At 38.3% G+C, this 11,668-nt stretch overlaps 2 protein-coding genes and 1 pseudogene across 3 annotated transcripts; 2 read left to right on the forward strand and 1 right to left on the reverse strand.

Moving 5' to 3' along the window:
- Window positions 1–697: 697 nt before the first annotated feature.
- On the forward strand, window positions 698–8,039 carry LOC106391214 (nuclear pore complex protein NUP160). 2 transcript variants are annotated; one of them, XM_048754132.1, is made up of 10 exons: window positions 698–1,222; window positions 4,988–5,036; window positions 5,130–5,437; window positions 5,534–5,720; window positions 5,768–6,360; window positions 6,483–6,636; window positions 6,703–6,980; window positions 7,110–7,297; window positions 7,431–7,507; window positions 7,611–8,039. In XM_048754132.1, the coding sequence occupies exons 3-8, from the start codon at window positions 5,267–5,269 to the stop codon at window positions 7,254–7,256; spliced, it is 1,530 nt and encodes a 509-aa protein (XP_048610089.1). In that variant the 5' UTR covers window positions 698–1,222; window positions 4,988–5,036; window positions 5,130–5,266; the 3' UTR covers window positions 7,257–7,297; window positions 7,431–7,507; window positions 7,611–8,039. The 2 variants fall into 2 exon arrangements, with proteins under 2 accessions (XP_048610089.1, XP_048610091.1); XM_048754134.1 differs by having other exon boundaries at window positions 717–1,222; window positions 5,792–6,360.
- Window positions 8,040–8,787: 748 nt separating this feature from the next.
- LOC106391216 lies at window positions 8,788–10,151 on the reverse strand (annotated as a pseudogene).
- Window positions 10,152–10,398: 247 nt separating this feature from the next.
- Window positions 10,399–11,668, forward strand: LOC106395453 (RING-H2 finger protein ATL72). Its single transcript, XM_013835905.3, has one exon. It carries the CDS (start codon window positions 11,048–11,050, stop codon window positions 11,474–11,476), a length of 429 nt encoding a protein of 142 aa, XP_013691359.2. The 5' UTR covers window positions 10,399–11,047; the 3' UTR covers window positions 11,477–11,668.

The following is an 11,668-nucleotide window of genomic DNA, read 5'->3' on the forward strand; positions in this document are numbered from 1 at the left end:
TAATTTTTTTTCTTAAATAAAAAAAGGAAAATATCTATATTTTTTCAATATATCTTTAAAATATTTTTATTTTTATTTTCGCTTTAATATATATGTATGTATATATATATATATACATATCAATATTATGAAGAAATTTTGTATAAAAATGCAATATCTTAAAAGTAAAAATACATAGCAATTTTTTATATTTAAAACATGTAATTTGACAATGAGAAATTTCCTTTTATAGAAATCTCAATTTCATAAACCATTTTACTAATTTCCATTACTAATATTATCTATTTATATTTTCGTTTTTCTTAATATTTCTTTATAAAATCATATCAATATCATAAAGGAATTTAGTATCTTAAAAATAAAAATATAGTGATTTTTGATATTTAAAACATGTAATTTTAAAATAAGGAATTTCATTTTGTATAAATTTCACTTTCATAAAAATTTCTTGATACTTTTTGTTTAATAACGTTTTTTTGCGATTGTTAATAAAGTTGTTAAATATTTTCATTTAAAATATAATAATTCTTTTTCATACGAAAAACTCAATTTAGTTACTAAATCAGTATTTAATTAAAAAACTAGAGAAAAAAAAATTCTTAATTATATTTTTTATGGATAATTATTTAATCTCTTAGTTTTTAGAAAAAAATTTCTGACAATTTTGTACAACTTTTTTTTTGCGTAATTTCAGATTATCAAGCCTAATACTACATGAATGTTTATTTTCGTAATTTTAGATTATCAAGACTAATACTGCGTGAATGATTCAATTATACAACTTCTATAACACTTTAACTTTTTTTTCTCAGCCAAAACAAAATATATCAATTTATAAAAAATATTTAGAAATCTGAGAAAATAAGTTAATGGGCCGAGAAATTTAGATCCAATAAGAATGGAGGAGAATCGTCGGAGTTCGCGTGTCCGTAGGGAGGTTCCAGTTGTAGGCGGCGAAAACACCATCGAATGGATCAATATATCTGTACCTTCTCCTTCTGATGACAAAAGATCTGTTGTTCTTCCCTCTCCAGAAGAAAACTACGCTTCTTCGAGCCGTGTGATTGGGGAACCTCCGATCTCTTTCGCTTGGAGAATCAACCAAACAAGCCCAAACGTTCTCGAGCTTCTGCCGATCTCTTCTATGTTTCCATTAACCGGGATTCGTCTGGCCTTTGCTCATTCGCTCTGTCATTTTGCTTTTCCATTCGTCGCCCAGGAGGTAGATTAAGCACTTTGATTCTTTCGTTTATTGCTTAAACCGAATTGAATTTTGCAGGGTAGTACTAGTGCTCCTCTCGTCTTCTATCCTTACGCCCTTACGTCGTCTGGTGTTGTCTACTCCCTTAATATCTCGAATGTGTTGATCATGTCTATGTTGATTAAGCTCGTAGATAACTAAAGTTATTATTTTAATGAGTTAGTTTAGGATTAGGAAGATTCAGAGTTATCTCGAAGATATGTTTCTTAATGAGTTTAGGAAATTAAAAGAGATATATAAAGAGATGTTAACTTTGTGGCATAACTTATAAGTTTGAGGTTTTAGTTTTGCACAAATTTCTAAAATAATAAGATTGTGTGTTCTTTTCTTGGATATTCTTGAGTTGATTTCAATAATTGGTATCAGAGCATCATTGAAACCAATTATTGACATCGGAAAAACAAAGTTCGAAGTTTGTTTTTGAGGAAAGCAAAACCATGGGAGCCGCAACAAGTAAACCAAGAGAAACCAGTTCCTCTTCCATCCAATGTCCAATGCTCACGGTTACAAATTATACGGTGTGGAGCATGAGGATGACTGTAACACCCTCGAACTGTTCTAGGTATAAGTCGAACCACCAGCCAACAATCAAACAAAAACATGACCGACGGATCGACTGTCTACCAAGGTTTGGAAGAGCTACATGACGGGTTAGAAACGATCCAGCCATGATCACAAAGGGTGCTATTCATGACTAGGCCATACCATCCACTAACACGTCCCGTCAGATTAAAGTCTAAGGCTTCGCAACCCGTACCCCAATCTAACGTTGTGTTAGCTTAGACAAACTAATATCAGATACAACAAGACATTTACACAAAACATCACTTTATTTATTTTATATAATACATGGTTCGCATCACACAAAATATTATACAAGTGGTGGCATGCCAAAGACAAAAGATACATACTTATAGTCTGAAAACGTCTTAAACAAAAAGATGCAAATCTACACCAGCCGACCTAGCTTCTTGCGACCTCTACAAGCTCACCACTGGTCAACTGAAAACAACAACGAGTGAGGAGTAAGTAATCTAGCATTACTCAATAAGTTACATTCCCCAACCAACAAATACAACTCCTCACTATCCTCCTCCTCCCCCCCCCCCCCCAACCCTAATGGAGGTGATGAGAAGCATTATGAAATAGCCAAATTATTTTTTGGGTGAAGCAGTGAGGGATTCCACCTATCTGATCAAATAGAGTTTCATCGAGAACTTTGAAGGAGCAAACACCATATGAATGTCTTAAAAGGAAGAAACCAAGTGTCCAACACCTGTGTGTTTGGGTGTGTTTGTTACGCAAAGAGTGAGGCTTCGTACTTGAGGAAGCTTGATGATAGATCGCGAGCCTTGGTGCATCTAGGGATCGAGCCAGAATCAAAGGCTTACCCCCTGTATGATCCAACTAATTGTAGGGTGGTGGTGAGCAGAGACGTGACCTTTGATGAAGATAATGAATGGAAGTGGAATACAACAAAAAATGAGACAACTGAGACGAGAGCAATCACTTTCATGCCTTACCATAATGAAGAAGATAACGATGAGAAAAACATGAGTGATGTAGTAGAAGAAGCTGATAGCAAGGCAGAGCTCTGTGACTGAGGCAGAGCAGCAACCGAACTAGAGAATATCTACGAGACAAAGTATTAAACCAAGCTACTTGGATGATTACGTTCTTTTGTTGGAGAACTTAGAGATATAACGTATATTACTTCTGATCAACGAGGAACCGTGGGACACTGGAAAGAGACAAAGGACGAGAAGGTTTGGAGGGATCTTTGTGAGGAGGAAATGACTTCGATTAAGAAAAATAAAACATGGACTCTTGTCGATCTACCCGATGGCTGCAAAGCAATTGGGCTTAAGTGGGTGTTCAAAGTGAAGCGCAATACCGAAGGGAGTGTAAGCAAGTACAAAGCTAGGCTCGTGGCAAAGTGTTACATACAACGGAAGGGCATCAACTTTGAGGAAGTATTTGCTCCCGTCTCAAGGATAGAAACTGTCTGAGTTCTCATCGCCTAGTTGTATCAAATGCGTGGGAAATAAATCATCTCGATGTGAAGATGGCGTTCCTCTACGGGGAATTGAAAGAAGAAGTTTTTGTGTCACGACCCGAGGGTTTCAAGGTGAAAGGCAACAAGACTAGGGTATATAAGTTACATAAAGCGCTCTACGGTTTGAAGCAAGCTCCAAGGGCACGGAGCATCAATCTTAATCAGATACTCAAGGAACTTGGATTCAATAAATGTTGTAAGGAGCCATCACTGTCTCAGAAAAGAGGTCGAGGAGCACTCCTACTTGTAGATGTTTACGTTGACGACTTGCTCGTCACTGGTTCAAACTTGAGTGATATACAAGAGTTCAAGAAGGAGATGGCCAATAAGTTCGAGATGAGTGGTCTCGGTCGACTTCATTATTACCTTGGTATTGAAGTATTTCAAGCTAAAGATGGAGTAATCTTGAAACAAGAGAGATACACAACTAGGATACTAGAGGAAGCCTGATTGAGTGATGCAGTCCACATACCAATGGACACATGGTTAAAATTATTGACGGCTGAGGATGAAGAAGTGATCAACGAGAAGGAATTTAGAAGGAACATTGGATGTCTACGGTACTTTATACATACGAAGTCCGATCTTGCGCAAAGTGTTGGAGTTCTTAGTCGGTATATGCATGATCCAAGAGCATCACACGGGTTGCTTTGAAACAAGTCTTGCGATATCTTAAAGGGACGTGTTCTCTCGGTCTCTACTACAAGAGTGATGGACAGAAGGAGCTGGTAGGATATAGCGACCGTAGCTACGTTGATCCAGATGATGATAGGAGTACAGCAGGCCATATCTTCTATCTCAACAACATTCCGGTCACTTGGTGTTCACAAAAACAAGAAACTGTTGCCTTGTCTAGTTGTGAAGCAGAATACATGGCGGCTACAGAGACTGCAATACAAGCACTATGGCTGCGGGAACTTCTTGAGGAGATCACAAAAGGAGGTAGAAAAGCAGTCATACGCGTTGATAACAAGTCAGTCATTGCACTTGCAAAGAATCCGATGTTTCATGGGCGTAGCAAGCACATACATACAAGGTTTCATTTCACTAGGGAGTGCATACGCATTGATAACAAGTCAGCCATTGCACTTGCAAAGAATCCGATGTTTCATGGGCGTAGCAAGCACATACATACAAGGTTTCATTTCACTAGGGAGTGCATACGCATTGATAACAGGTCAGCCATTGCAAGCACATACATACAAGGTTTCATTTCACTAGGGAGTGCATAGAGAATGGACTTGTGTTCGTGGAACATGCAGCTGGAAGCAAGCAAAAGGCGGGGACATATTAACTAAAGCTCTTGCAAGAGTCATGTTTAAAGAGATGAGGAATCTCATTGGAATTGAAGATGTGAAGAATGGTGGTTACAAGCTCAACGGGGAGAATGTTGATTAAGCTTGTAGATAACTTAGGTCACAAGTTATTATTCTAATGAGTTTAGGATTATGAAGATTGAGAGTTATCTAGAAGATATGTTTCTTAATGAATTTAGGAGACTATAACAGATATGTAAAGAGATGCTAACCTTGTGGCATAACTTATGAGTTTGAGGCTTTAGTTTTGAGTAAGTTTCTAAAGCAATAAGTTTGTGAGTTCTTTTCTTGGATATTCTTGAATTGATTTCAATAGTCTATTCATTTCTCTTATCATCATCATTTGCCTTGTAGGTTTCAACCATGAGCTTCGTGATGATACATGGTTTCTAGGATTTGTAAGGCAAGCAGTTATATTAGTAAACAATCTTGTCTTTTACTCTTGTTTTCATATACTTAGAAGAAAGAAATAAAGTACTCTTTTTCTTTTATGTAGGGGGACAGTTGCAGCTGTGAGAGAGATATCAATATCAGAAATTCTTGGAAGGGTGTTCATCAATGTTCATACTGATGGAAGATTACGTATTTGGGATAATTTGAGTCGTACCAAAGTTTTGTGTAAAAGTATAGCTAATGAAAACTGTGAGTATTATCGCTGGGGTGATTCTGAGTCTTGGAATTTTTGACAATGTTGCCTTGCGTCTAACTTTACGGAACCACAACAAACGCTGGAGTGATTCTGAGTTTCAATCTTTAAGTCTTGATGAGCTTAAAAGCGAGATTCTTTTACTAATTGAGCAAGAGGTTTGGTTTCTGCATAGTTCTAGAGTACCTTGTAGATGCAATGCATTCTACTGTTCGTTGGCAAAGCTGAAATTATAATATCTCTTCTTATGTCAGGTTACTGGTGAGTCTACTATTTCAGTTTTTCACTGGTGGGAAAATTTTTGTTCAACGTATCTTGGTCACTGGCGTAACAATAATGAACCTCGCACGTTGCTGGTTCAGTCAGATGGTATTGGTCTAATTAGAAACAAATCGGTGTCACTCTTCTTTAGTTTAAAGAAGGCTGAGCACAGCCTTGGAGGTATGCAAAGGATTCTTAATTTCATTGTATTGCTTATATTCGCTTAGGACTTGGTGTCTGTCTTTTTATAGGGCTTTCTTCTGAACACAGCAACCTGACAAGCTTAGGGTCTGAAATGTCTCACAGTGAACATGAGATTCTATTGGAGGTACTAAATTGTACTTTGAAGATCAGTAAGCAGTTGGGCACTGCTCCTTATGCCATGTACTTTGAATCAGTTACTGGAAAGCCAGTTATCTCTTCTGATGAAACCTTTGGTGGCTTGGTTAACATCCTTGAGTCAGGATATGACATGTTCATAGGTCAGCGTACATGGTCGGATCTTTGTGCTGATATATCACGGGAAAAAGAGCTAAAATCTCATGAAAATCTTAGAACTTTCTCTATTGATATGTTATTGTCTCTCTCTACTCTATGTCAAAAGGCTGGATCTTGGGAAAAGGTTTTTACCATCATCGAGAACCATTTGCAGCATCGTCTGGTTCCTAAGAAATTTAGGTATAACAATAATGGCGAGGCATTATCTGATATCTGTAGTTCAATCCTCGTTCAAGCCACTTCTCAGTTTGCAAAGGTTATGTTTGAGTCTGCCTTTGACATCGTCCTACTCCTCAGCTATCTCCTTAACATCTCTGCTCAGGTCAGTTTCCACTGTCTCATTTATGGAAGCAGTGTAGTTTATATTTCGACACTATCTCACATACTCTATTTGGCGTATTTATTCTTAAACTCAGTCATCCATTCTTATTTCTCGTTCCGCAGGTTAGTATGTCACAGCAAGACATATCCAAGCTACGGCTTAAGTTGCTTCCCATGATCCAAGATATTGTCTCACAGTGGCTCATCATCCTTTTCTTTGTTAACACTCCAACTTCAGTGGATGATTGCAGCTTTAAACTCTCATCTCTACAGATTGGTAGGTTTCCCCTAAGCTCATTCCTCAAAGTCACATCCAATATTCACAATTGTTATATCATTGCAGATAGCAGCATTGACAAAAAATCATGGAACAAAATGCTTGGGAAATGTGGTTTCTCATTGGCATACATCCTTCTCTTTAGTGACCACCGAAGGTGTATTGTGGACAGCCAATTTAACTTGAGATATCTTCCAGATTCAGAAATCACTACAAGTTTGGTACAAAACTTTGTTAGCTGGATTTGTTATAGTAAAACAGGAGAGGACTCTTCTTCGTTGCTAAGACGCTCATCTGAGCTTACTCTTAGGTTGATTAGGAATGGACAGGCTGATGCTGTTGAGGTAAAAAAAAAAAGAAACTGTCTCTGTCTCTGCTTCTTTGATGAACACCTTTGCCAACAGTCTTTTTTAGCGAACTGCTAGTTTAAATTAATTGCTGATTCGTCTGTTTTTTTTTTCTTCCTTTTCAAGCGAATCCTTGAGGTTGTGGAGGGAAGTTTACGTGGGGAGAAAACATTTGGACATGGTCAAGATAGTAGTGGAGATTGGTGTCTTCTTCAACATCTCCGTGGTTGTTGCCTTCTTGATCAGGTACAACGTGGGGCATGTGGGATATGAAGATTGAAGAAGATTAGTGATGCCACCCGCTGCTTCTTCAGGTTCTGTTTTCTACTTCTATTGTTCAACTTGGTCTCTGGCTCAGTTATTTTCTAATATTATCAGTTTCTTGGTATTTTCATAACATATATATTTCATGTGCCTACCTTTATCCTATCATGGTTCCCAATGTAGAGCTTCATCTGGTGAACGATCTTGGAAGGCTTTGCACAGCTTGGCTACAGAAGCAGGATTTTCCCATTCCACAATTGGTGACCTTTTCAAATAAATCTTTTATTTCTCCTTTGCTAGTTTTATTATTTTGTAAACTAGCTGATTCATAACCCCCTTTTATCATCCATTTGGTTGAAGCAGGTACCAGTATTTCAGATGGTGAACAGTCTTGTGCGACATGGAAACTTCATTACTATGAATGGGCTAAGCAAATTTTTGAACGGTACAATATAAGTGAAGGAGCTTGTCAGTTTGCCTGTGCAGCCCTTGAGCAAGTAGATGAGGCTATTTCTTTCTTGGAAAGCAGTGAGAACGTCCTTGTACCTGTAACAGCTACCCTTGGTTTAAAAAAGCGCTCCCTTACCTCGCGCGCAAGGAAAGAATGACGTAAAAGGGAAAATTTCCAGTCTCTACGCAATGTGCAGCCAAAAACCACTAGAAGTGGTCATAAATATTACTCCCACCGTTTCTAATTGCAAGTAGTTTTGCTTAAAAGTATGAATATTTAGAAAATTGTTATTTAAAAGAATATATCATTTAACCAATTAATTTAACCAATTATTAAAAACCTAGCACTATTTCATTGGTCACACAATATCCAATAAATGAAAAAGATGCATTGAAATATGTAAACTACTTATATTGTGAAACAAACTCTTTTTGCTAAAACTACTTACATTTAGAAAGGGAGGGAGTATTACACAATGGTCATAAGCCACTAGAAATCAAAACTCCAAAAACGATAGAGAAACACTCATTTGACACATCTGTTCAACAACCGTGAAAGTTTAAGACCAGTTTATACAAATGAAACCGTCCAGATACCATAAATATTTTCCAGCAGTATAAACATACCATCTATTGCTAATTCCTTACATTATCTTTGGTTCTTCATAAATATTGGCTGTGAAACCAAGTAAAACCAAGGCAGCAATTGAAAGACATTCTAAATCTGAAACGTAGACATCAAAACTCTAGCAGTGTCCACAACAATGTAATAACATCAAGCAATGTCCACAACCGACCTAAAATTTGATTTTAAATATAAAAATTTACGCTAAATTCAATCAAATGCAAAAGTAACTCAAAATATTAATGAAATTACAAACAACCACTTTATGACCAAACAAAAAATATGTATACACTTTTACGAATATAACACCGTCAAGTCTTTTGTGGTTTGTGAATGTGAGAAGACTTCTGTGATGATATGTTAGTTGGATCTGTGGAGAAGAGATTAAAAGGACCCACAAGAAGATATGATTTAAGGAATGAAACTCGAGCTCTTTGATTGTTATACAATTTGACAATAACTTCATTTGGAAACAAATAATCAAATATTATATAGATCTCTGAAGCAGTAACGAGTCAAAAGACTCGCACACAATTAACAAAAGTATCTCAATAATACATTCTTAAAACAAGCAGACCACACGAGTCCCAACACAAATCGAATCCCATAGGCAGGTTTCATTATTAAACATTGTACATGTGAAATGGCAGAACGTGATCGATCTTTTACTTCAGTCTTTCCTCCTGCGATGACGTTTCCTGCTCTTCTTCTCAGACCGCTTAGAGGAACCCCTTCCAACGCGTGTTCCATCATCACCTGAAACATTGGAGTCAGAAGAAGCCGCCAGTTTGCTCCTACGCTTCTGCCTTCTACCTCTTCCATCATCCTCAGATGAATCAGAATCAGAATCATCAGAACCACTACGCCTGCTTCTCCTTCTCCTCTTCTCCCTTCTACTCTTTCTCTTAACCTGTCTCCGATCATCATCTTCATCAGAAGACTCATTAGAATCATCACCTCTCTTCCTCCCCCTCCTCTTACTCCTTCCTTTTCCCTCGTCCTCAGACTCACTCACACTCCTCCTCTTATGCGTCCTCCGCTTCTTCAACCTCCTCACTCTCTTCCCATCTCCCGAATCAGACTCAGACACGTCCCGCTTCTTCTTCTTCTTAACACTAGTACTACGCCCCTTCTTCTTCTTCTTCTTCCCATACCTCTCAGCAATAATCTTCTCAATCTCAGAATCAACATCAGAATCCTCACTCTCACTCTCCTCCTCCTCATCCTCAACCTCCCCCTTACCAACACATCTCCTAACCAACAGCAGCTTCAACCTCACCCCCATCCCTCTCCTTATCCTCCTTCGCGCTCAAGAAGTTCCTACACTGATACGTCAAGTGCCCCACGCGGCCGCACTTCTTGCAAGAGCCACGAGCCTCGTCGTTGATACGAGCGAGAGCCAGAAGACCCTGGAAGCTATTGTAGGAGTTCTCAGGGTCATCGGACTTCTCCTGAGTCGTCTTCGGCTCCTCCTTGCTCGTCGGCGCGTAGGGATCGTAACCGATCGCGCTCTGCCATATCCCGTGAGTCTGAAGCGCCGCGCTGCTGTGAACGCGGTTGTTCGCCGGCATGCGGACTCTTCCTGCGGTGGCCGGCATCTTCACGAAACCGTAGACTCGATTCCTTCTCAAAATCAATATCTAGGGATTAGAGTTGGGTATCCTAGGGTTCAAAATGAAATCAAGATCCTACGAGAGGAATTGATCACTTACCAGATCCTATCGGGAGCGATCGCCGGAGAGAGAGACGGTTCGCCGGGGAGATACTACCGTCTGGAGACGAAAAGGAAAGGTGAACAAAGTCCGAGGGCGAATATAGAGATCAGGAAATAGCGGGAACCGACATAAGCTTTTTCTGTTTTACACTTTCACCCCTACATTTGTGTCTTTAATAATTTAAACCCAATGATGAAGAATTGATTGAGCTTCTACTTTTCTTATTGAACTTTAATGAGAACGAAAAGTAGAGATAACAAAGTCCGAGGGTGAATTAAAAAGATCAAAAAATATCAAAACCCGGCTTCAGGTTTTACTTTTGAACATTTACACCTTTAACTTTTAACCTTTAACCTTTGTATCGTAAAAGTTTTAACCTTGTATATTGAAGAATTTATTGGGATTCACCCTTTTATATTTGACTTTAATGGAGACAAACAAGAAAAAATAACAAAATCTGAGGGAATTAAAATGATCTGAAAATAACAGGAACCCACTTAAGCTTTTACTATATTTTATTTCCACCTCTAACGTTTTGTAATGTGACAATCTAAACCAGTATTAAAGAATAAATTGGGCTTCACCCTTTTTTATTGGATTGTAATGGGCCTACGATCCAATATGTACAAACATTTATAAATAATAATTGTTCAGTCGTTTTATCAAGGAGTAACCGAAAGGAGCCCCAGATTAAAACAAACAAGCTTAATTTTAAATTCAGTTTTCGAGTTCATGAATAGAAACGCTAAAGGTTCATGATAATTTAATCAAAACCTTAATTATTAACTAACCTCTTAACTACAATAAATTAGCAAGGATATCCCCCTCTTGATCCTTCCCGCGCCACCTTTCTCTCCACAAAAGTATAACTAATTAAGTTAATTCAGTTTTAAACAGTTCATTACACACTCGTTTAAAATTACACACTTATTTAAGACGAGAGATCATTGTGAAATCATAAATATTATAATATTCGCTATATTTTAAAAATTATACATAAAGAATCGAAGATGGCTTCAAGTTGCTGTGGAGATTACGTTGCTGCTTCGCCGGAGATGGCGGTGACGGGAAGCGAATCAATCTTATTGAGGCTTCTATGCGTCGTCTTCATCGTCCTTTTCTACGGTTCGATTTTTCTTCTGTGCTTCGTGATGTACCCCAAGGATCAAAAATCAGAAATCGGCGATGAGGAAGCCGGCGAGCCGTTGCCGGCGGCGGTGAGGCTCACGAAGAAAGGAGAGAAATGCGGCGGTGACGGCGACGGGATCAGAGCGGATGTTTGCGTGATCTGTTTGGAGGATTTCGAAGCGAACGACGCCGTTAGGATTCTGGTGGGATGCAAGCACGTGTTTCACGTGGAGTGTATAGACTCGTGGTGTTTCTACAAGTTGACGTGTCCGGTTTGTAGAAAACCATTCCAGTGGTTTGGTGATTGGTAAGGGTAAAGAGATAAGTTTAGGGTTTAAATGTTCGGTACCATCCGGTTTAATCCCATTTTGGAAATTCGTACGTTTGTGGGATTAAGAAATCCAAGGGGATCCTCTTTTTTTTTTGGATCCGATCCTTTGTGATGTATGTGTACAAAAAGTTGATTATATTAGTGAATAATACGGATTATGCTTTGATTTTGA

Source organism: Brassica napus, chromosome C4, assembly GCF_020379485.1.
Source record: "Brassica napus cultivar Da-Ae chromosome C4, Da-Ae, whole genome shotgun sequence".
Taxonomy (NCBI): domain Eukaryota; kingdom Viridiplantae; phylum Streptophyta; class Magnoliopsida; order Brassicales; family Brassicaceae; genus Brassica; species Brassica napus.